This window comes from Bos indicus, chromosome 17 (genome assembly GCF_029378745.1).
Source record: "Bos indicus isolate NIAB-ARS_2022 breed Sahiwal x Tharparkar chromosome 17, NIAB-ARS_B.indTharparkar_mat_pri_1.0, whole genome shotgun sequence".
Classification (NCBI taxonomy): domain Eukaryota; kingdom Metazoa; phylum Chordata; class Mammalia; order Artiodactyla; family Bovidae; genus Bos; species Bos indicus.
The window spans coordinates 54,402,464-54,428,173 of NC_091776.1; the positions used below are offsets into that span (position 1 = coordinate 54,402,464).

Genomic DNA, 25,710 nt, shown 5'->3' on the forward strand with positions numbered 1-25,710 from the left:
CCCTCAAGATTTGCAAATTTGCAGAGGGTCTGGATACTGAGGTGAAAGGCACCTTTCGTTTTAGAGGGAAAGTATACTTCCTTTCTGCGACGCATCCCTTTTACAAAAAGACGCAAATGAACAAACGCGCAATCAACTAATGAACTCCCACCCCTCCCCCAACTTAATTCCAGGATCTTGGGTCTACCCTCCCCGCTTCTCCGAAGCTATTCGGGCAGTGTCCGGACTTCATCGGAGGGGGCTAGAATCCGGCGTCTGCCTCTTCACCCCCAATATCTCCCGGCCTGACGCACGCGTGCTGACAGGGGAGGGGAGAGGGGAAAGCGTCTCTCGCAGAGAGCTCGCGGTCAGGGCACCCGAGAGGAGATGCCCAACCAGGGTCCAGTGTCCGACTGGACGGAATGCAGTTCTTCCACAGAGCCGCCTGCAGTGGCCAGGGCCGAGGGTGGCGGCGGCGGGTGAGGCTGCGGGGCCCTGAGGGTTTTGGGAGGATGGCCGTCAGCCCTTGGTCGTGATCCCGGGGTAGACGAGGGGGTGGGAGCTGGCTGCTCCTGTGGACTGGTCCCTAGTGTACTGAAGTGAGAGGAAGGGAGAACCTTTGTTGTGGCCGACTCAGTTTAGGGGACGGGCTTCTGAGGAAAGCTGAGGACAAGGGTTGGTGCAATGACTGACTAAACGCAGTGACTGCGACGGTCGTCTGGGTGCTTCTTGTGCCCCAGGGGGCGCTGCGAAATCTGCTTGAACGTTTGCCGTCTGGCCACTGTATTTCTACAAAAAGGGGTTGGCAGGCTGGGCGTGGGGGGTTAGGGAGGCACCAAGGGAATAGACGCTCAAAGGAGCGCTTCCAAGTCAACAAATCATTTCCCTGTGTGACATTAGTCATCTTTATGTCAAATTGAGATTCAAAATCTGTAATGAGACAAGTTTTAGAGGCACCTTGAATTTGGCATTTTCTTCACTCAATAGTTCCTTTTTCATAAACCCTTTTGAGCAGGTTTTTACTTTTTTTTTTTAACTGCTTAGTGGAAACTTTTGTATTTTAATTTTTAATTGAAGAACAATTACTTTACAATATTGTAATGGTTTCTGCCATTGGGTTTTTACTATTATTTCCTGGACGCTGAAGATAGTTGGTGAAATTGCTGTTGGAGGCAGTACCTCATCCCTTGCATCAGTTATTCCCTAAAAGTGAGAACTGCCGGATGTTCCTCTCAAGCCCATAGTCATGGCTCCTGCTGCACCCATGGCCATCTTTAAAAATATATTTATGTGTTTGGTGCATTGATGACTTCTAAAGATGGGATGGTGCTATGTTCCTCTTTTCTGCTCTTCAGAGTGTTTAGCAAAGTTCTGGATCCTAGTATATCAGAGCATCAATGAATTCTTGGACATTGAAAAAATTGTAGGAAGAGGAAAAGGGGAGTGTTTTGTCTTAATTTGAGAACCGAAAAAATGAACTGTACAAACATTCTAGACCAACTTAGTTCCAGTTCACCTTAAATTACATATAATAATTTTATTAAGAATAAAGGAAGAAAATACCATGGATAGCACAGAAGCCCAATTACTTCATTGAGCTCAGTGTAGGAATTAGATTCTGAGGCTGTAAAATTAAGGCCAAATCTGGCTTAAAGTAAATACTTTATATATAGTATGGTAAAAATCTCTGATAATTCACTTTGAAAAAGCCTGGAGTCATTAGGATATAACCAGAATTATAGGAGAAGGCTTTGCAAGACATTATATCTGATGGAAATGGAGAGTAAAAAGCATATGTAATACTGTCCGTATTTTTCATTTAAAATACTTTATTTAATGTTTATACAACTGTCAGTTGTTACATATTATATACATCCTTTTTTTCTTAGGTCAGCTGGACATTCTTATTACCAGAATTCCAAAGGTACTGGTGAGTAGAGTATATAAAGCAGATAATACGCATCAATAATATGGCTAAGAGAAATAAATTTTGCTATAAATACTAACACAATGGAATTTTTAAAAGTCTTTATTAGCATCTTTGGTAAACTCAGTTTTTAAGATTTTCAGAGAACAATCCAGCAGGTTCTGTCTCCTGCTAAGATATCTCACATCAGGGACTTCCCTGGTGGTTCAGTGGCTAGAACTCTGTGCTCTCAGTTCAGGGGGCCCAAGTTTGATCTCTGGGCAAAGAACTAGATCACATATGCTGCAACTAAGACCCGGAGCACCCAAATAAAATACCGTACATCAAAAGAGTACTTCAAAATTGCAGTGAATCTGAAAAGAACTGTTTATAACTGATGTTGGTTGAAAGGACAGAACATAACCTGGGGTTTATATTAATATTAATACAAAGATTGAAGGAAAACATTCTCAATTGTACAACTTCAAAGAACATAAAATATTTTTCAGTGCTGTTGTTTTCCTCTCACTTGACATTAAGGATATAGCTGCTGGAGGTAAGAGGTTAAGACAGGCCCCCAAAGACCTCTCACTAACTTTTTGTGGGTGAGCAATTTCAATTCAAATGATGTATAAAACTTGAATTCACTTTGCTTTTTATTGGAAAATTTATAGTCCTTACAGTTACCTAGGAAAAACACACATATTTGTGTGTGTATGCATATATCCACATAACTTTATTATATATACATGTGGTTGTTTTAAAATGGAATTGCTGAATCACATGGCAATTCTGTTTTATTTTTTGAGGAACTGCCATTACTGTTTCCTCAGCAGCTGCACCAGTTTGTGTTCCCAGCAGCAACACACAGAGGTCCAGTTTCTCCACATCCTAGCTAACACTTGTTTTCATTTTTTGATGAGAAGGAAATGGCAACCCACTCCAGTATTCTTGCCTGAGAATCCCATGGATGGAGGAGCCTGGCAGGCTACAGTCCATGGGGTCAAAAAGAGTTGGACACCACTGAGCGACTTCACTTTCACTTTCTCTCACTTCCATACTTATGGATATGAAGTGATATCCCATTGTGATTTTGATTGCGTTTCCCTAATGATTAGTGATAGTGAACATCTGTTCATGTGTTCATTAACCACAGGTATATCTTCTTTGAAGACATCTAAAGTCTATTTAAGTCCATAGCCCATTTTTAGCTGGGTTGTTTGTTGTGTTTAACTATTGTTTTTAAAGATTTCATTTTCTGTAAAGAAATGCTAAGCTTCTGAGGAATTAAATTTTAGTCCAGTTCTAATATGCACCTCAGAACTGTTAACAAGGACACACAAAATATATTCTTAGATAATTACTCCACACTTATGATATGAAAAGGCTTAAAAAATAAACTTTCAGTATGTTGAATTGGTGTTCATTTTATTATTACAGATTCCAAATTATGTTTTAAGGATCATAATAATGTAATTTCTGGATGATTTTATATTTGTTGGTAAATCAGCTAGTCCTTTAGTATGCAAATGTAGTTCTTAGTTATCTGCACTAACCATCCAATTTCCCAAAATCTTGAAGAAGTAATTAAATTTAAGGTTTAATATGTAAAATTACAGTGGCTTTGTTATCAATAATAACGGAAACAAAACTGTGCTTATTTAGTTTACCTCGTACAGATTTTTAACTTGGAATTTGTTCTGCCAGCTTTGTTTGTAATAGCCCCAAACTGGAAACAACCCAGATTTCCATCAAGAAGTGGATGGATAATCAAATTCTGGTATATACATGCAATGGAATAAAACCCAAGAATAAAAAGGCACTATCTATTGTTACACATTACATAAATAGATCTCAAAATAATTATGTTGAGCGAAAGAAGTCAGACAAAACCAGAATATATACTGTATGTTTCCATTTATAACAAACTCAAGAAATTAAGCTATAGTGATAGAAAATGCATCAGTGGTTGCTTGGAGAGAGGAAGTGTATGGGGAGGATCGGAATGTAAAAAAGTTATTTTCTGATTAAACTTTGCCAGGCACTGTTTTTCCCCAAACTGCTAGTAATCCTGAGTTACCTTAACATATGTGAGGCTAAAAACTACTTTCCATTCTTCTGCAAAAACATCTCAACTTTTATTTTTATTAAAGGCAATTACTTTAATGTACCCACATCCATATTTGAAACAATGAAATAACTGAAATTATGTAAAAATAAGTTTTAATTAATTTCTGCAAAGCTCTTCATTTTAACACTGCCTTATTAAAGGGACAAAATGTGTGTTATTCTATGTTGCATCTAATATAAAGTTTTGAAACTACATCCTGAAGTCAAATGAATGATAAAATATTTTTGAAAATCTTTTAAAAGCACAAGTCCTGCATGTATATTCCTGTTTAGTGTGGTCTGACATACAATGAACTAAAGAAGTATACTGTCAACAGTTTGCATCTCAATTCAGTTCAGTCGCTCAGTCGTGTCCGACTCTGCGACCCCATGAATCGAAGCACGCCAGGCCTCCCTGTCCATCACCAACTCCCGGAGTTCACTCAGACTCACGTCCATCGAGTCAGTGATGCCATCCAGCCTTCTCATCCTCTGTTGTCCCCTTCTCCTCCTGCCCCCAATCCCTCCCAGCATCAGAGTCTTTTCCAATGAGTCAACTCTTCGCATGAGGTGGCCAAAGTACTGGAGTTTCAGCTTTAGCATCAGTCCTTTGCATCTCAGCTGAGTTCAAAATAATTTTGTCCAGATGTAATGATTATATATAGTAAATATTTATAAATGTCTTTGATTTTTTGTGTGCTCTAAAACCACATGGCAAAAAATAAATAAATAAATAAAACCACATGGCAATCATAAAGTCTCTTCAAATTTAACAGTTTGACTAAAACTAGTACTCCAGAATAATCACTGACACATGTAAACAGATAGATCTTAGTAATTGTTAAACCAATCTTTGCTCATAAGAGTCACATTATAATGTCCTTGCCTACAGACAGAATCAAAGATGGACACAAAGTGAACTCGCCTAGAGCCAAGCTGCAAGAGTTACGGAAAATGCCTCAAACAGTTCACACCCCTAAGTCAATGACAGAGCCTTCCTTTCTAAAGGTATGCTAACTAAGTACCAATATTTTATTTAAATGCTAATAGTCTTTGTATTCAGAGTTGAACTTTTTATTGAATCTAGTTCAGAGAGTAAAGCACTGTAGAACACAAGTATACCCAGCACACTGTCTTAGTGAAGTCGCTCAGTCGTGTCCGACTCTGCAACCCATGGACCGTAACCTACCAGGCTCTTCTGTCCATGGGATTTTCCAGGCAAGAGTACTGGAGTGGGTTGCTATTTCCTTCTCCAGGGGATCTTCCCAACCCAGCGATGGAACCCGGGTCTCCCGCATTGCAGGCAGACGCTTTACTGTCTGAGCCACCAGGGAGGAGTCCATAAATATCTGCTGGGTAAACTCAAGAATCAGTGCAAGAATTTTATCATTATAGATTCCCTTTCATAGGAATATTTTCATGCTTTGTGATACTTTGGCTTTAATGTACATCTTCACTCTGGAAGCTTAGTGCCCCAAGCACAAAGATGTCTGAGGAAAGTTCCACTCTAGAGATAGAAACCCAACCTTGTAAAGATTTTGCTCAAGGACTCTAAAATTAAAAGCAAGCAAGAAAATGGCAACAAGTATTTCATGACTGTTGATCTGTATTACCTATTAAAGATCATAGCTGCCAGAACTAACCTCTCTATAGCAATGTAAATTAGGGTTATTAAAGAGGTGTGCAAATTGGTAATTTTTGAGCCAGATTAATATAGTTGAATTTGCATAAGTAAAATGTACAGATGGTACGACACTCCTGAACATTTCATCCTTTCAGATATGGAATATTGCCAACGTCTGTTCTACAATGCAGCTATACATCTTTTGTCTTTTAGCATCCAGACCTCACCTTAGTCGAGAAGCGCTACCTGTGTAGCGTTGCTAAGATCTATAATGCAAACTATCTGAGGACTTTAATGAAGAGGCACTACATGCATGTGATCCAGCGCAGCTCCCAAAAACCAGGCAGGTGTACCTCCAGGTAGTTTCTCAATAGTTCTCACAAGAAACAAGAGAGCATTCTAACACAGGTGATTTGTGTACAGGTGTCCTCACTCATCACAGGGGCCACCTCAGTTCTCGTTACTCACAGAAGCAGCATTACCCCTGTACTACATGGCGACACCAGCTGGAGAGAGAGGACTTGGGGCCTCCTAACACTGCAGCTGCATCTGCACCTGAGATGATACAACATTCGCTTTGGCGACCAGTGAGAAACAAAGAAGGGTCTGTTTCCTTTTGTTTCAGAGAAAAAATGTACCCCCAACTTTACCTGAAGGGTAGCTAAATGATGTTATATCTCATGCTCCTTGTAAGTTCGCTTTAAGTTCAGAATAGGTTGGACAAAGGCACAAAAAAGTGCTATCTTATGGCCTCTTTATTGAGCTAACTGGGATATGCTACTTTTTTTTATATATATATATATATGTAATTTTATTTATTTATTTTTGGCTGCACTGGGTCTTTGTTGCTTTGCATGGACTTTTCTCCAGCTGCAGCGAGCGGGGGCTACTCTTTGATGAAGTGCACTGGCTTCTCACTGAGGTGGTTTCTCTTGTTGAGCACAGACCCTTGGTGCACAGGCTTCAGCAGATGCAGCAGGCCGGCTCCCGTAGTTGTGGCTCAGGGGCTGAAGAGGGTGGGCTCAGTAGTTGTGGCTTGTGGAATCTTCCTGGACCAGGGATCGGATCCACGTCCCCTGCATTGGCAGGCCGATTCTTAGCCACTCTGCCACAAGTCCTGCTACTGCTTTTAGAATTTTGTGGAATTGTAAAAATTTCTATCAGCTAGAGCCCTTTTAAATGATTCCCACTTAAATTCAAAATAATACAAACTCTTCCAAAAGGAGTAGTATACGGTGGCTTCTGCACAGGGGAATACTATAAACCAAAAAGGAAAAAAGAGATTAAGATGCCTGATTATTCAACCTATGCTACAACTGATAGCTTTGCATCTCAGGGTTAATAAGTCATGTGAGAATTCAGGGGCTAAGAGAGTCTCTTTGGTGATGCCGGCAGCTTAATAAAAATTTGTATGGTCTTCCACATATACTAGACAACTGTGCACTTTGCTAGTTCCAATTAAGATGCTTCTCTTTCTTACAGTTTAAAAACTGGATATGCATCTAAAACAAGATGTAAATCACTGAAGATTTTTAGAAAACCAGGCAGACCGTTCATGCAATCAGGTAAATGTGGAATTTTTAATATATGTTTTAAAAAATGTTATGCTTTGAAAATATTAAACCCAATATAGCTCCATTTCTATTAGAAAAGACATTAAAAATTTTGAAGTGTGATTTGCTTACATTGCTCCAAACAAAACATGAAATCGATTTCTGTTTCCACATAAAAGAACATGTCAGGGAAGTTAACATTCAGTGTATTTCTAAGTAAAGATATTATAGTGAAGGCCAGAGACTTAACAATGAAATTTGTCAGAACTCAGAGCCATAAACATGACCTTTTCATGCCACAGCAGTTCTTTTATGAGATAGTGTAATTTTCTGACAGATAGCATTGAAAACTTTTGGCTACTTGTGCAGCATGAGATCTTAGTTCCCTGACCAGGGATCAAATCTGTGCCCCCTGCAGTGGAAGCAGTCTTAACCACTGAACCACCAGGGAAATACCCTAATAGCAAATTTTGTATGAGTCAAATAGTTAACAAAGGGCTATATCACCTATTCCATTTTGTTAAATATTCAACAAACCAGAGGAAGCAAACCAATTATTATTAGCAAAATTTTGCAGAGCTACTCAGATAAATCATTTAGGAAGGACTGGCTTAAAGGATCCTTCTACTCCAAGTATGACAAAATGAAAAAGGCAAAAGAGGAAGGAAGACTGAATGCTCAGAAGTATTTCTCAGAATTGATTAAGTGGAAACGATTAAGTGGAAAGGATTAAGTGGAAGTTAAACAGTTACCTAGTTACTACCACAGTAGGAGGGAAGTGGGTAGGAAGTAGGGAAGTTAGGCCTTCTGAACCCCTATCCCACTGCTGTGTGACAGCACTGCCCAGCTCTGCTGTAAATAACATAACTATGCCTACCCAAGAAATGAGGGAAAGGGCAGGGTAGAACCTAAGTATGGTTCCAAAAAGAACACCTGAAGGAAACCACAGACAGAGGAAAAGTCCCTGTGATGCCAAGAGAAAAGAAACAAGAAAAAACTTAAGGAATGGAGAATACTAAAACTATAACTTCCCCCAGTGAAAAGATTTTTGCAAAGCAATGGGAAAACAGGACTTAGTAGCAAAGAATTTGCTATAATATAACCTGATTTGAATACAGTATTAGGCAACTTACTTTTAAAAAGTGAGATATTTAGGGGGAGGGGGAAGTCATGAAATTTTGAAAATTACAGGAAGTTTATGGCAAACGCTTATTAGTAAGGTAGGTCATTTTGAAGCTTGTTCTTAAATACAAATCTCAATTTTCAGGATGAAATACTTTATTTCCAAAACAGACATTATAGATTCTTATTTTCCCTTCAGTTTCTGCAAATGATTCTGAATCATACATGAATGAAGAAAAAAAGGAAGAAGATTTACTAAATAAGTGTATGCAATCAATGTCAATTGAAGAACAGGGAGAACATCTGATGTTAACTTGACAACCTGAGTATTGATGATGTGCCAAAGGTGGGGGAAGGGATTGTGAATTGTGTCCTCTCTCTACATTTAGGACAGACAGTATTGTTATTCAAGTAATTCTGGTTTGTTCAGAAACTTTTACCACAATATAAAAAGTATGATGTACTTTCATGCACTACTGATATTTATGTAATAAAATTTATGTGTAATACATGCTTGTATTCCTAGATACAATTAAAATTTATTGTCACCTAAAATCTGAATTTTCTTTAAAGCTGACAAATGCATTGTATAATTCTGTTTACAAGTCCTAAAATAGCAACATTAGAATATCCTAGAAGTATTTCCTTCAGGCTGAGGAAAACTCTGAATATGCTGATATAGAACAGCCTTTGATAGAGATAATACCCTGCCTTGTAGAGAAGGTGCTCAATAAGTATTAACTTCTTGAACTTAGAAATATCAATCCTTGGAAGAAAAGTTATGACCAACCTAGATAGCATATTGAAAAGCAGAAACATTACTTTGCCAACAAAAATCTGTCTAGTCAAGGCTGTGGTTTTTCCAGTAGTCATGTATGGATGTGAGAGTTGGACTGTGAAGAAAGCTGAGCGCCAAAGAATTGATGCTTTTGAACTGTGGTGTTGGAGAAGACTCTTGAGAGTCCCTTGGACTGCAAGGAGATCCAACCAGTCCATCCTGAAGGAGATAGGTCCTGGGTGTTTCACTCTATAGTGTTCTTGCCTTCTAAACATCAGTGTTTAAAAAAAATTTTTTTTTTTAATTTTTTGAGGTATAGTTGATATACAATATTATGTAAGTTTTAGGTATACAACATAGTGATGCACAATTTTTAAAGGTTATACTCCATTTATAGTTATAAAATATTGGCTATATTCCCTATGTTATACAATATATCCTTGTAGCTTATTTATTTATATTTTAAGTTTGTACCTCTTGATCCCCTTATTCCTATCTTGCCTCTCCCCCTGTAACCACTAGTTTGTTCTCTATATCCATGTTTCCTTTTTGTTATATTCACTAGTTTAGTTTTTAGACCCCACAACAAGTGATATCTACAGTAATCTGTCTTTCCCTGACTTTATTTAGCATAATACCCTCCAAGTCTATCCATGTTGCTGCAGATGGCAAAATTTCACTTTTTAATGGCGAGTAATATTCACCACATCTTCATCCATTCATCTGTTGATGAATCCTTAGGTTCTTTCCATATCTTAGCAATTGTAAATAATACTGCTATGAACACTGGGGTGCATGTATCTTCCTGAATTAAACATTAATGTTTGCAAAATTTTGTTTAAACTTAAAAGAACAGGGCATTTAACACAGTCTGAAAAATCACTGGATTTACTATGTCAAATACTATTTAGAAAATAAAACCTGAGTCCAACATTATGATCTAGAACAGTTGTTAAGGCATGAGCTCTGAAAAGCCATCTACCTTATCACTGTAACACTTGTCTGCAGTTTCATTTGGCCTCTTATTTTCATGATTTTTAAAAATTAAAACACAGTTTAACCAACAAAGTATAAATGAAAGGTAACTGTTTATTACTGGAGAAGAGAAAAATGTATACAAGAAAGTCTAGGTTCTTCCTCTTCATGCACTACTTTGGTAATAAAGTTCCAAATATCAACTATGAAGATATTTACAAGGATAAATTTTTCTTAACGTGTGACCATTTACTGTGTGGTAAACATTTTTTCATAGAAATCATACACTTAAACTAAATATAATCTTACAGTTTACAAGAAGCTCCAACACTGTATTAACAGAAGATGATATATTTTACTGCAAAATATTATAAAAGTGATACAATTTTGTGGCTCTTAAATGTTTAATTACTTGAGTTGAACAGGGGAATGGGAAAAAAAAAAAAAAAAAGCCCAGCAGAAAAATCAACAGGACAGGCCTGGCTTTAAGATTTTTTGTATTCAATTCGTTCTACTTTCACATCATCTCCAATTAGCTGATACACATAAGTGACAACTGTAGAAGCCTGGATATCCATCAACACAAATGAAGGAATAATGTTTCTGGAAGAAAATATAAATAATGTCATTGTTTTGTATTAAAAAGCCATAGCATTATAAATTTCAACTTAGGATGACAATTGGGATTCAAGGAGAAATCTGGTTGTTAGACATATTAAAGATAATCACCAATAGAATACTGCCACAGAGGCTGTAATTATTTAAATAATCACATTTATCTTTTACGAAATGTCACATGTTCAATTATTAACTTTTTAAAACCCCAAAATTGCATACTACTCACGTTTCCAAGGCATTATATGCTCCAGTGGCAGAACCTGGATTAATGTAGAATTTATTTTCATGCTCAAATGCTTCAAATTTATGTGTATGTCCTGAAATAAGAATGTCCACATCAAACTGCCTCTGCAATAGGGCTAGGCTGGCCATATCTCCCCATGGAATAACTTGATGTCCATGGATCAAACCAATTTTGAACTGCCCAACAGTCACAACTTTCTGCTCTGGATAATTCAGATTCTAAAATACGAAATAGACATAAAAAATACTTTAGAGATACTGATGTTTATAAATAGCTTTTAAATATTAAATCTCATATGGGTGTTTTGAAACAGTGCTCCACAACCAACAAATCTGTTCAATATCTGATTTCTTCGCAATCTAAGGCTGTAACTGCTCAAAACATAACTTCCTTCAGGAGAACTGGAATTTATCACACAATCTCTTTATTGAGTTTATTTTTATAGACTATGAGTTCTTTACAGAGTAATTCCCCCAAATTTGTGTTTCCTCTAAGAATCCAAGGAATATGACCTGTAAGCTAGGATGTGTTGAAATTACATCCCAGGCTTTAATAGTTAATGGCTTAGAATAGTAATGATAGTTAACACTTACGTAGCACTTAGTATGAACCAGGCACTCTTCTAAGAGGTTATAAATGTCAACCTATGTAATACTTACAAACAACCCTGAGAGGTAGGTTTCATTTTGACCTCCACTTTATGGATGAGGAAAATAAGGCACAGAGAGGTTAACATAGCTTGCCTAAGGTCACAGTTGATTAACTGTTTAAGCCAAGATCTAAACCCTGGAAATATGGCTCCAGGGTTGGTGAATTTATTATCATATTAGAAGCAAAAAAAAATTTAATTCTTGCTGCTGAAACTAGCATATCACAAACAGAACTCCTAATATATTTTTAATAATCCAAACCTATACTCTGTTGACAAGATGTCTGCCCTTTCCTATTTCATCACCCCCAACTCTCATCCTACCTTCATGCCAACTCTAGTTTATTCAAACTTAACTGCAAAAAAAGGAGCACCAGTGAAGTTAAATAATTTATGAAAAATCTTCTATTTCCAGAAATACAAAATAAAAATTTCACACTAGAGTCAAGTTTACTAAGCTTGATCATACAGTGTTAACTCTGGCAGGGGTCTTAAAAATCATCTATTCCAATCTTATTTACATAGTAGGGAAATAAGAGGATATAGCTTGCCTAAAATCTCAGTATTAATTAATAGGCAAAGTTGGAACTTTAGAACTCCTTATTTTTTCTCTAAGGCAAGATTTATGGAGATATAACTTCCATACAGGAAAATTACTCTTTCTGGTATACAACTCAAGGAGTTTTGACAAATACATATAGTGGTGCTGCCACAATCAAGATACAAAACAGTCTACCCGCTCCTCACAACTCCTTCATGCCTCTTTATAGTTAACCCTTGAGACTGGGAACCATGGTAGGATTTTTAGCAGAGAAGTGATGTGATCTTACTTCACCTATAAAAGGTCACTCTGGCTGCTACTTGGAGAACAAACTATGGAGGAAGCAATCAAACTACGGAGGTAGAATCAGGAAGTTGGACACAGTAAAGTGATATCGTGGCCTAGAATGGGTAGCGGAGGTGGTGGCAGTTAAATTCCTAACAAAACCTTTGCATTCTAAATGATAACACTACAAAAAATAGTAACAAAACCGTTATCAATTCAGTTAGAACAAGTATGTAACGTTTAATAAGCAGTCTAAAATCAGCCATTTTCAAACTCTGCATACTTTTTCACTGGAACACTAGGGGAAAAAAAAGACCTTAACAGTTGAGCAACTCTGGTCTAAAAAATAAAGCTTATGCATATATAAGAATCAAGAAAAGGAAATATTTCATGAATATATAGTCAACGCAACAGAAAAAAAAAGAAAAAGGAAGTATTTGGGAAGGCAAAGCGAAGTACATCACCTCATCGAAGTCTCCTCTCACAATATGGACATCGCCAGCCAGAGTCTTGAGATAGTCATAACTCTCTTTGGTGCAAAGGTTTCCAGTGCAGAGAATGTGCTGAATCTTCCCTGGCACCAGCAGCTTTTTGAACTTAGCTGGCAAACTGTTGCACCGATGTGGGATGTGCAGGTCTCCTAATACCAACACCAACTTTAAAGTGTCAAGGTGAGAAAAGGTGTAATGTTAAACATGATTTCAAAATAAGATATTCTCCTCCCATAATTCCTCTTTTAAATTAATCAGAGACTTCAGAACCCCAAAGAGCAGAACTTATTCACACAGTTCCTATCATGAACATTTTAACAATACATGTGATTCTAAATCAATCTTAGTTTATTTTGGTCATAAATAGGTGTGCACACAATACAAGTAACCATTCTACTTACTGAGAATAAAACCAAGCTTTCTAATTCATTTAGAGACCTATAAAATTAAAACTCCATAAAAAAACTGAAAAATGAAAAATACACTACTGAGCCCTATGGAATCTGATATGGTAATTCATATTTCTGCAGTTTTAAATGTAAAACATATTGATTCCAGGGACATTAATAAAAAGAATGGTTAAAATTATGATAGAGAAAAAAGTTAATTCTATAATTTACTATGTTGACAACTATTTGGAGGAAGAGTAGCCAAAATTTACAGTATTTGTTACTTAAAATATTAACAATACATTACAGAAAAATAAAAACAGCCTATGCCTCAAAGAGTTTCAGTAGGACAAACGTGCTTTTGAATTGTAATCTTTGCTATCCTCTCTTTCTTTCATTGTTAGAAATCCTGTCATATTTTTGTCTGGATTAAACTGCCTATATATCCTCAGTTTAGTTCCCAAACTTAAAATGACAAATCACAATTTTCATGTACATTAGAGCATTAAAAAAAGAAAGGAAGATCAACCAAATAAATGATAATTCAGCAGGAGGTGGTTTAGAGTTGGAACACAATCTCAGATGATAAAAACAAATTCTGCACATAAATACAAAAGAATTAACCTCAATTCTGTGAATTTTTAATTTTAAAATTTCAAGATTCGACATGTATACATCATTTAACAGAATATTGTCAAAAAGGTCATATAAAAATAGTTATCTGCCCTCCAAAGGGAGGGCAACAGAATCAATTTCTCCACGTGGATTAGTATAAGCACCTTCAGATGAGATCAGGGTGGTATGGCCATAGACAGTATAGGCACCTTCTTTCTACAACAGGATGTCTTCCCACACAGACGTCCCATCCATAAATGTAGAAGCCCTTTGACTGGTTTCAAAGAAGGTATGACTATTCCTTGATGTTACCAAAGAAAATATTAACTGTCTTAAACAAGATAAACAGAAAAGTTTGGCCACCACAGACTTTGTAAATTAAAATTAATCGAAAGGTGTGAAGTTAAAATTATTACCACAATAAGCTTGATTCATCTTGCAACAAGTATCAAAATGATCACAAACAAAAGGAAATGTCAACAGAACATACAGTAACCAAAGTAACACAAGGTAACAAAACCTGTGCACTTTAAAAGAAATTATTAAATAAGCTTCTTTACAAAGAGTAGTTTCAGCTGGTATTTGCTCAATGACTTATATTGTTTCAATCCAGATCTCAGTGGACAAAACGTCTATAGAACTAAAAACCACCACATAGCTTCCACCCTCAGTGGTAATCAATACAAAAGTACCTGCAGATAGAACAATCTTCATCTTTAGAGGGGGATCCCTTCAGATATGGATTGAAGTGCATAGTTAATGTGGGAAGCTGGCATTTAAGAAAAAGGTAAAAAAACAAATTTCTATATTAAAAGGAAAAAAAAGAACCTCAAACTCATAAATTAAGGGTATATGACTGTAACAGGTTGAAAATGTTTGGGACTAATCATGAATGAGCTGTTCAATCTGAGTGTGGCTGAACGAACATTCATAAAATGTGATACTTTATAATGATCAATAACCTGAATCATATAATGTACTGTAGATTATGCCCAAGTGTACCTACACTATTAGCAGTTTAAAGATGTAACAATGAAAGGCCACAAAGAAATTATCTCAGATTAATAAGGATCCTTACTAGGACTCTGGTTTCCTGCAGCTAATGAAGTTATATGGGGAAAAGTATCACATAACAAATGTCATACTTTGAGCAGCGTCTTTGCCCAAATTCCACACTTTGACAGTGCAGGTTAGACATAGATTACATAGAGTCTTTTAAGATGGCAAAAGATTCTGGAAATGGCAGTCTTGTTAAATTCAAATAAAGAACCAATCTAATCAAAGCACAGAAAATTTGGTTACTTGCTATTTGATAGACTGTAAAAGGGTGAAATCCCAGTAATCAGCCACCCCACCACCACTGTTAGTAGGAGCTAAGAGAAGAAACTTACTCTGTGCCCAGCCTTAGTGGAATGAAGAAGTTGATTGCAGACAGGGGAATGAAAAAAAAAAAGGGTGAAACATGACCAATGTTAAAAGAAAGCAACGAAAAGAAACAAACCAAAAAAGAACAAAAAACTCATCAAATGAATAAGCAAACAATTGTTAATGATTTCTGAGTGTTATGAAAGAAAATGTTAAAAATCAGCTTTGCTCAAAACAATACCAAAAGAACCATTTGCTGTACTATTAAATACCACACACACACACACATTTACAATCTTTTCTAATTTTCTTAATCTCACTCTCCACTTTGACGCCTATCCCTTTTGTTTTGTTGCTCTGTTTAGAATTTTACAAAACAATTTGGAAAATTCACCAACGATAAGCTTAAATGAAAGCTAACATTTTCTGGATTCTTTAGGCTTAATTATTCTTTAAATACATTGATTTTAATTCTCATGTTTAAAATTCTAGTAGTTGAAAATTATGCTGCAGCTAGGTCATTATTTTGTACAGAAGATCTAACACAGCACTATGAATACATCATCAAGTCACCAGATACTGGATGATAGAAGCAAACACCCTCCTCCAGCTAAAACTGGACTTTTCCCCACACCTAAATTTGTCACCCACAGACTCTGGATACTGCTGAATATTAAACATTTTTAGTCTCTTTACCAAATAAAATGCTTTTAATTGTAAAAGAATCCATCAATGCTCTAAACCTTGCCCAGTTCTATTTCACATGAAAAGTGATACTTCAGTACAACTACCCTGAAAATCTACCTAAAAAAACCTCAGAAACATGAATACTTAAATCATATCAGGAAATTTCATCTTCTCCCTGCGATAAGATGTCTCAAAATTAATGCTAACTGGACTACTCTAATCTGGAGTCTGTTTAGAAGCAAAAATCGTGAGATTAGAGTCTCTAACATATACAAAGAACTAAAGAACCACAGACCACGAATGTCACGTTTATAAGGCACCTTAAAGGTTGCTTGTTATAGAATCATGATTTATCTTAAAAATGCACTGGATGTTCATCACAGAGAGGAGTCCCTTTTTATCAACAAAAACCAAGATCATCAGAGCTCCTTTTCAAACCGTTCTTAACTTTTCAGAAAATCAAGGGCACTTTGAAAATCTGATTACAGCTATTAGGCCTCTCCAGCAGCAGCTCCCAAGTTTTCACGTAGGAAGGTCTTAGGGGTACCGACTTATTGGGGGTATGGGGGTGATGGGCCGGTCCGGGGCAATCCGATGGACAATGAGGTAAAGCTTCCCAAACTCCTCTTGACCGCCAATAATGGCCCTTTAACTAGAAGAACATACGTACTCACAAAATCAGTTCGAAAACCACTAAGGAATTCTACTCTAAAGGGTCGCAGTCTCCTGAAGAAGCAAGTAGTTCCAGCAATTCTAAAAGCCAAATCCAGTCCTTTGAGGGTACACCGCCACATTTCAATGGCAGCTCACGTTATTTCAAGGGAGAAAGGAGACTTATTATCCCCTTTCCCCAGACAGCAAATTAAAATGGGTAGAGAATTCTACTCGCTTCTTCCCGTTTTGCATCCGAGAAGCCAGTTTTCGCCACATGGGGGTGGTAACCAGTGGGTTACCAAGCAGCGGGAGGTACTTTTTGCGGGAAAAGAGCTAGGAAACGTCTGGAAACGGAGGGGATCCCGTGGCTCCTTTCTCGGGGATTCTCAAGGCACAGGCCCAAAGCCTCCTTCCCCGGCTCGGGCGTGCGGGTCTCGTGACAGAAGCAGCAGCTGAGAGTGGCCCTTTCCGCCTTCGGACGTCCTCTGGCCCCTGGGGTTGGGATGCAAGGCCCCGGCTGGCCGCACCCAGAGGTGGCCGCTCTCTTTCCTCCTTTGCCTTTGCCCAGGCACCAGCCCAGGCCGCAGTCGCGCCCGTCACGGCCTCCAGGATCACCCAAGCCCTCGCCCAGTGACTCCCAGCGGCTCCCAACAACGCAGAACCTCAGCCGAGAGGCAGGCCTCGGTGGTCGCAACTGCGGTACTCACCATCCTGTCACTGGGCTCCGCTCAGTCACCACAATCGCCGCCGCCTTCTCTTCCTCACACTTCTCGGCGACCCGCCCACCTCGTTCAACACCAATGAAAAGAGAGGTCGGCAAGAGACTGTTCTACGGAGGCCCGCGCGGGCCCTTCTCCGCCGTAAAGCGAAGTTGTTCTTTGGCAAATGGGGTGGGGGCAAAATCGCGAAGTTTCGAAGCGCGGGCAACATCCGGGCAACATCTGGGGCCCTCGCTCTGAGGCGTGCCATGTGACGTTACTTTTTGGGAATTGCAGCCATGCTGAAATGCGTGATGAGCGGCAGTCAGGTGAAAGGTGCAGAGGCCTTTCTTGCCTTCCTGTGTGAAAAAGGGAAAGCTTAGGGTTTGTGGGCGTGGGGACGTTTCCACCGTCGTCTCATTTCTTGACCTTTGCCTTTATGGCTAAGGGACAGAAGGCCTGGCCATAGCCAGCATCCACTCACCCAGGGTCCTGTTAACTTCTGAGGTGCAAATGAAGGCTCATCTGCTTTTATTTATGCGTATTATTTATATTCATAGATGTCCATTAAATGAAGTTGCACCACCGGGACAGGTAGTGGAAGGGTAGGCCTTAAACTCGGGGTGAGAAAGACTGTGTGGGAAATTGGGAAAAATAACGCTTGGACAGTTAAAAGTATTTTAAAGCGATGAGAAAAGCATAAACCTCGTTTTTATTCCAAATTCTACCATTTTTAAAAGTATGACCTGGGACAAGCCATTGAATCCCTTCAGGGCTCAGTTTCCTCATCTGTGAAGTGAGAATAATAACAGCATCTTCATTATAGTATTTGTTGTAGGAATGAAATGCGGGTAAAGAGCTCAGTAACAAATGGTAATGTAAAAGAACTAATCCTTATTATAAATGGTACTTTAAACATGTAAGTTACTCCAGAAAGTCTCTGTTTCGAAAAGTAACGGTTTTCTACAGATCATAATCTGAAAATGATCGTTGAAAGGCATCTTGTGTCGCAGCTGGCTCCCGCAGTGTTGAGGGCATCTATGGACCAGTATTAATGAACAGGAAAGGAAAGAAAAAGATCCCCATTGTTGCATGTTTTCAGAGTTCTAGAAAGTTCTTTTTTGCAGTGTGTACCTTAGTTCTCAGTAAGTGATAATTTGTATGATTGTTTAATTTTGTTTTTTCTCCAGAACCTAAGCACTGTGAGGGTGGGAACTGTAAACCTGCCTTGTTCATTGCTATACCCCCATTGCCTTGGCGTATACTCTTGGAACCTGCTAGGGGCTCAGTGAATATTAACTGAATGAACAAAAGGTCTTCATTAGCTAGCTCCAGGAAAAAGTGGTGAATGTGAAGTGTTAAAAAAGGGCCACTTTCTTTTTTTTCCCTAGTCGTCCTATGTTCTCAGCTTGAGGCCGGCACCTCCAGCTCTGATTCTTTTCTTCCCCCCTCTCTTTATTAGCATGCCATGTGGTTTGTGGGATCTTAGTGCAGAGTCCTAACCACTGGACCAATCATAGTATGATGCTCCCAACTCTGATTTTTAAGCATAATATGACTTTACATTCTAGAATTATTTTTCCTTTTTTTCTACTTTTCCATGGATTGATATAGCCATCCTTTTTTATTGAAGCATAGTATCCCATATCTGTTTGCTATATATATATTTTTTACTTATTCGTAATTTTTAAGAACACTAACAGTGTCATACCAAATCAGACTAGTATTTCATCCAGGTCTAGCTATTCTTTATGACAGGGCATCTAACTGTGTTTTCTGGCAAGATCTGGCACGATCCATGCTCAAGCATCAGAGATATATCTTGAATGCCTCTAATTTCTCTCTTATAACTTGTTTTGACTTTGCCACCTGTGAAGTTATTAAAACCCTTTGAACCATTTTCTGTATGCTCTGTTTTCACACTTTTTTTTTTTTGCAGTAAGGGGTATACATTTAAACCAAGTTTAAAAATGCTTTAGTATGGAAATTAGCTTACCACAGTAGTTCCATGCAACATTTTTAACATCTAGAAAGAAAGGATTTTGTTGCATTTTATTATTTCACACACCCAATCTGTGAATTTATTGAGCACTTATTATGTGTCTGGAATTTTGCCAAGGCCATTATACTGTATTTCTTAAAGCAGTTTGTAGCATTAGTCTATAAAACACTGTTCTTTGTGAATTTATCTCAAGTCCTGTGAATGCTGAAGTAGTTCTATGGTTTATTTTTATTGCTTGAAAGAATGTAAACAGCATCTTTCTTTTTCTCCATAGTATTTGGGAAAGCAATCCAAGCTCTCTCGCGAGTTAGTGATGAGCTGTGGCTAGACCCCTCTGAAAAAGGTGTAAGTAAGAAATTTAGTTCATAGACCATCAAGTAAGGACAAAAGATGATGTTTAAAGATCCCAGTCCAGATTGAATGTTAACTAGGAAATCCAGAAATTGTAATTATCCCTTTCACTGTTGATCTGTATTTTACATATCTGAATACATTTAGAGCATGGTAAACTTAAAAAAATCATACAAAATTGATTTAAGCCAGAATCACAAACTGGTGGTCAAGAGGCTAGATACGATTTGCAGAAATGTTTTGTGGGGCCTGCACTGTTTTTTTAAAAATTGAAATATAACATAGGGAGTGCGATTTGGTGCTCTCTGATGACCTAGAGGAGTGAGATGGGGGAGTGGGAGGGAGGCCAAGAAGGAAGGGAATATGTGTACTTACAGCTGATTCACATTGTTATACAGCAGAAACTAATACGATATTGTAATGCAGTTATCCTCCAATTTTAAAAAATTGAAATAATTTTCTAACAGTAGTTGAGAGAGTCCACATAAAAATCTGAATTTCTTGCTTCTCTTGAAAACTCAGAAGATCTCTAGTTTGGGGCCTGCATTCCCAAGTGGAAGTATTAATGGTTGACTGACTAACAATTTCTTACCTTAGACAAAGTTAAGACTGCCATTTTGTTGCAGTCTTTTTACTACCTTTCGTATTATTGCCTTTGATCACTTTGTCCTTTGAAGTTAAGGTACCTGTGAGCATTTACATTTTTGCAATTAAAAATATGTTCTTGTTACCAAAACAAACAAAAAATACAAATTCAACACGCAGGATTTTAGACCTAAAACCTATAGGTGTAGTATAGATATGGACACATATGCGTATACATATGCAAATTACAAACACATTCTAAAGGGGCTTCTCTGGCGGCTCAGTGGTAAACAAATCCACCTGCCAATGCGGGAGACACCAGTTTGATCCCTGACCCAGGAAGATCCCAAATGCGGTGGAGCAACTAAGCCCCTGTGCTGTAACTATTGAGCCTGTGCCCTGAGGCCCGGAGGCCACAACTGCTGAGTCCACATGCTACAACTGCTGAAGCCCATGTTCCCTACAGCCCATGCTCCGCAACAAGAGAAGCCACCACATTAAGAAGTCCACACACTGCAACTAGAGAGTAGCCCCCACTTGACCCAGCTCGAGAGTAGCCCCCGCTTGCCGCAACTAGAGAAAAGCCCATGCAGCAGTGAAGACCCAGCACAGCCAAAAAAATAAATAATTTTTTAAAAAACACTGTATAATGCAGTTCATATTATATCAATATTATAATTCATATGTATCAGTCAGTTCAGTTCAGTCGCTCAGTCGTGTCCAGCTCTTTGCGACCCCATGAATCGCAGCACACCAGGCCTCCCTGTCCATCACCGACTCCTGGAGTTCACTCAGACTCATGTCCATCGAGTCAGTGATGCCATCCAGCCATCTCATCCTCTGTCATCCCCTTCTCCTCCTGCCCCCAATCCCTCCCAGAGTCTTTTCCAATGAGTCAACTCTTCGAATGAGGTGGCCAAAGTACTGGAGTTTCACCTTTAGCATCATTCCCTCCAAAGAAATCCCAGGGCTGATCTCCTTCAGAATGGACTGGTTGGATCTCCTTGCAGTGTAAGGGACTCTCAAGAGTCTTCTCCAACACCACAGTTCAAAAGCATCAATTCTTCGGCGCTCAGCCTTCTTCACAGTCCCAACTCTCACATTCATACGTATAATGTGGTCCATATACTGCAGTTAACATCCCATAGTTTACTTGAATGCATTTCAATGATATGCTAAACATATTAGAATTTTTTTTTAATTAACCATTAAAGAAAGCTGATTTCTTTTCCTATATGGCTGTTATTTTATTTTTCTAGCTTGCTTTAAGATCTGTGAATTCTTGTCGGTCAGCATATGGATGTGTCCTCTTCTCTCCTGTGTTTTTTCAACATTATCAATGGTCAGCCTCAGTGAAAATGAATGATACTGACATAATATTGAATTTAAATTGCAGATTGGGAATGAAGGTAAGTGTAAGAGGGCCTGATTTCCTCTGGTGTTGTAGAAATGCTCAATATATAGGGTGTAACACCTATCCTGTTCTTAATACTTGGTTTAAATTACGTGCAAGACAGGTCTGTTCATTTAAGAATATGAGGAAACCAGAATTGAAAGAGACATGTGTACCCCAATGTTCATCGCAGCACTGTTTATAATAGCCAGGACATGGAAGCAACCTAGATGTCCATCAGCAGATGAATGGATAAGAAAGCTATGGTACATATACACAATGGAGTATTACTCAGCCATTAAAAAGAATACATTTGAATCAGTTCTAATGAGGTGGATGAAACTGGAGCCTATTATACAGAGTGAAGTAAGCCAGAAAGAAAAACACCAATACAGTATACTAACGCATATATATGGAATTTAGAAAGATGGTAACAATAACCCTGTATACGAGACAGCAAAAGAGACACTGATGTATAGAACAGTCTTTTGGACTCTGTGGGAGAGGGAGAGGGTGTGATGATTTGGGAGAGTGGCATTGAAATACGTATAATATCATATATGAAACGAGTCGCCAGTCCAGGTTCGATGCACGATACTGGATGCTTGGGGCTGGTACACTGGGACGACCCAGAGGGATAGTATGGGGAGGGAGGAGGGTTCAGGATGGGGAACACATGTATACATGTGGCGGATTCATTTCGATATTTGGCAGAACCAATACAATATTGTAAAGTTTAAAAATAAAATTAAAAAAAAAGAATATAAATACTCTTGTTAGATTTTTAAAAAGTAATTAAGCAACCATGTTAAGTATATGCTGTTCTCTAATGTGTTTGCATTACAGTCAATTCTGCCCATCTTTAGATGTCTGAATTCCCTAGAGAAAAATGTGGAGAAGTGCAAAATATTTACCAGATCTGATAAGTGCAAAGTAGTTATTCAATTCTTCTGCAGACATGGTAGGTATAGTTAAATCTAGTTTAAAGTATGTGCATTTTTTGTTAATATTGTTCACGTTTAGAATATTCAGACTGCAATATTGCTTAGAATTTGTGTAGTCTATGGTAGGGAGGTTGTAAATATTCTTGTACTTTTCTTTGTAGAAGTATTGTGAGATGACTGGTATTAATTCTTTCTTTTTTTGGCTTATCAGTGGCACAGGCTATGCCTACGTACAGACCAGTTGGGCTTTTTTTTTTTTTTTGCCATATAGGATCTTATTTCCCCAACCAAGGATCAAACCCATGCCCCCTGCATTGGGAGCATGGAGTCTTAACCACTGGATTACCAGTGAAGTCCCCAGACCAATTTTTTAAATGTTCATCTGAACTCTAACAATTGATTATTCTGAAATTAACTAACTGCTGGATGATATTCTGTAAGTGTGCCTTGGTAACAGTGTTCCTTGCCAAGAACAGAAAAAGAATAATGCCTACTTGTATTAGAAGTGCTCTGAGTCCAGTCCCTCAATTATAGGAGCCAAGACCTTCATTCATTCTCTCTGATACATCAAGTTGTAAAAGAGATTTCCTGCCTCCCAGCCTTGCAAGATAGATACTCAAATGTTGTAGTCATATAGGATTTTCAGTTCAGTTCAGTTCAGTTCAGTCCCTCAGTCGTGTCCAACTCTTTGCAACCCCATGAATCGCAGCGCTCCAGGCCTCCCTGTCCATCACCAACTCCCAGAGTTCACCCAAACTCGCGTGCACTGAGTCGGTGATGCCATCCAGCCATCTCATCCTCTGTCGTCCCCTTCTCCTCCTGCCCCCAATCCCTCCCAACATCAGGGTCTTTTCCAATGAGTCAACTCTTCACATGAGGTCCAAAGTATTGGAGTTTCAGCCTCAGCATCAGTCCTTCCAGTGAACACCCAGGACTGATCTCCTTTAGGATGGACTGGTTGGATCTCCTTGCAGTCCAAGAGACTCTCAAGAGTCTTCTCCAACATCACAGTTCAAAAGCATCAATTCTTCAGCTTTCTTTACAGTCCAACTCTCACATCCATACATGACCACTGGAAAAACCATAGCCTTGACTAGACAGACCTTTGTTGGCAAAGTAATATCTCTGCTTTTGAATATGCTATCTAGGTTGGTCATAACTTTCCTTCTAAGGAGTAAGCGTCTTTTAATTTCATGGCTGCAATCACCATCTACAGTGATTTTGGAGCCCCCCAAAATAAAGTCTGACACTGTTTCCCCATCTATTTCCCATGAAGTGATGGGACCAGATTCCATGATCTTAGTTTTCTGAATGTTGAGAAAAAAAGCTTTAAGCCAACTTTTTCACTTTCCTCTCTCACTTTCATTAAGAGGGTTTTTAGTTCCTCTTCACTTTCTGCCATAAGGGTGGTGTAATCTGCATATAGGATTTTGCATGGTTAAACATATATAGCATGATAATAAAGAGCATGGACTCTGGAGGCCCCAAGGTCTGGGGTAGAAACCTGCACTGCTGCTTCCTTGCTGAGACACTGGGCAAATTATTTTACTTTGTGCCTCAGTTTCCTTTATGTAAAATGGGGACAATAGTAATACAAGCCTCTAGGGTTTTTGTGAAGATTCAGTGAGTTATAGGAAGTTATAGCTCTGCAATGTTTAAAGAAATACCTGGCATAGTTTCAAATAGGTATCACCAGTACTAAGTTTTCAGTTTCTTAAGTATGTCTCAAGTGACTTGATTAATGTCCAATACATATTTGTGATTGGTAGATTTTTAATAGCTTTTGTTGGGAAATTGTATGAGTTAGGATGCTCTAAGTTACAAGTAACAGAAAGAAAGGAAAAACACCCAGAAAATCCAACTCAAACTGATTTAAAACGGTAAAGAGGAATTTTGGCTCATATAAGCTAAAAGTTCAAAATTAGATCAGAGGGGTGGTTTGGTCCAGGCTGCAGCAGCTGCTTCTCCTTCTCCTTCCTTTTAAAATTCTCTCAGCTCTACATTCCTCCATGTGATTTATACTAAGTCCAGCTTCTCTTATAAACTTTTAATAATAAGGTGACTTCTAGCAGCAGCTGTTGGGGCCACATGCTTGCTCTTTCATATAAGAGGAGTGAGAGTTATACCTCATACATGCATTGAGCAAAAGTACTTGGCTTGGCTCTGGTTGGACCAACCTAAACTAATCCTGGGGGACCACAGGAATTCCATTCTCTAATTGCCTTGGCTTATTGCCATATCTGGACCAAATTCAATCACAAGGGAGATAAGATTACATCAATTGATTTATACCAGTGAGGGCCCACAAGAGATGCTTGAAGTGAAGTTGGTGCCTCCCAAACCTCATGGCGGCTACACAACAGGGACGGATGGCTCAGGAAGGAAGGGGAACAGAGGCGATAGATGCTAGTATAGTAATTGGGGTAAATATTAATACTTATATTTTCCCAAACTGTATGTACTCAGGAAATTATGCTTGTAATTTTATTTATGTAATCTGGCAGGAAAACAGTGTTCAAATTTAGTTGAGAAAAATCACCTGGGCAGAGATATCCAATAAATTGCTAGAAATACATATTTGGAATTTGGGAAGAAATGAAGGACAGTGAAGTGAATTTGGCTCTCTTCAATGATAGAAAACAGTTGTGAAAATATGAGCCACTAAAAAAGACCAATTTCTCTGACTCTAACCAGAAGTAGTTCCCAGAATGGTGATTTCTTAGAGTATTTAGCATCTATTAATGGAAAAAAGTTGATTTATATCATCAAGAACCAAGATTCATATGAAATATTCACCTGCCTAATAATAATTCTATCAACTCTCTGTATTTTCATTTGCACAAGTCCCTGAGTAGCTAAAAATGAGTTAGTGAGTTGTCCCTGAAGAACATGCTCTGCTGATCCAAAGCGCCTGCTACTAAGTTCTGTTCTGATCAAGAAAACAGGTCTCCAACAGAGAGGGGATTCCCTAAGAGGAGGGCACTGGCTATTTGAGTGAAGATAAAACCCTGATTTGTACATGTATATTAATGATGTGGTGTCAAGAGGGCAGGATTCCCACTTCAGGGTTTTAAGATTTTTTGACAGGGCATTTACAGATCTACTCATGACTAAACTTTGGTAACAGTAAATATAAAGGAATTAGGAGCATTG

The 25,710-nt window shown here is 38.3% G+C and overlaps 3 protein-coding genes across 6 annotated transcripts in view; 2 read left to right on the top strand and 1 right to left on the bottom strand.

Annotated features, from left to right (window-relative positions):
* The first annotated feature begins 47 nt into the window (after window positions 1-47).
* On the top strand, window positions 48-10,256 carry FAM216A (family with sequence similarity 216 member A). 2 transcript variants are annotated; one of them, XM_019977832.2, is made up of 7 exons: window positions 48-458; window positions 1,869-1,909; window positions 4,887-5,002; window positions 5,832-5,961; window positions 6,042-6,222; window positions 7,101-7,183; window positions 8,493-10,256. In XM_019977832.2, the coding sequence occupies exons 1-7, from the start codon at window positions 367-369 to the stop codon at window positions 8,609-8,611; spliced, it is 762 nt and encodes a 253-aa protein (XP_019833391.2). In that variant the 5' UTR covers window positions 48-366; the 3' UTR covers window positions 8,612-10,256. The 2 variants fall into 2 exon arrangements, with proteins under 2 accessions (XP_019833391.2, XP_019833392.2); XM_019977833.2 differs by having other exon boundaries at window positions 1,869-1,903.
* On the bottom strand, window positions 10,141-17,422 carry VPS29 (VPS29 retromer complex component). 2 transcript variants are annotated; one of them, XM_019977783.2, is made up of 5 exons: window positions 16,638-17,235; window positions 15,270-15,281; window positions 12,848-13,039; window positions 10,891-11,126; window positions 10,141-10,649 (listed from the first exon to the last, which is right to left on the bottom strand). In XM_019977783.2, the coding sequence occupies exons 1-5, from the start codon at window positions 16,722-16,724 to the stop codon at window positions 10,532-10,534; spliced, it is 645 nt and encodes a 214-aa protein (XP_019833342.1). In that variant the 5' UTR covers window positions 16,725-17,235; the 3' UTR covers window positions 10,141-10,531. The 2 variants fall into 2 exon arrangements, with proteins under 2 accessions (XP_019833342.1, XP_019833341.1); XM_019977782.2 differs by lacking the exons at window positions 15,270-15,281; window positions 16,638-17,235 and adding an exon at window positions 17,292-17,422.
* A 12-nt stretch (window positions 17,423-17,434) lies between these two features.
* The window catches only part of RAD9B (RAD9 checkpoint clamp component B), a 28,918-nt gene continuing 20,642 nt past the window's right edge, over window positions 17,435-25,710 (top strand). The window contains exons 1-4 of one of the 2 annotated variants that reach the window (XM_019977778.2): window positions 17,435-17,618; window positions 19,559-19,629; window positions 21,480-21,629; window positions 22,460-22,574. In XM_019977778.2, the coding sequence (XP_019833337.2) occupies window positions 17,582-17,618; window positions 19,559-19,629; window positions 21,480-21,629; window positions 22,460-22,574 (373 nt within the window). In that variant the 5' untranslated portion in view covers window positions 17,435-17,581. Of the gene's footprint in view, window positions 17,619-17,693; window positions 17,885-19,556; window positions 19,630-21,479; window positions 21,630-22,459; window positions 22,575-25,710 lie in introns of those variants that run through there. The other variant, XM_070769537.1, reaches the window with a different exon arrangement.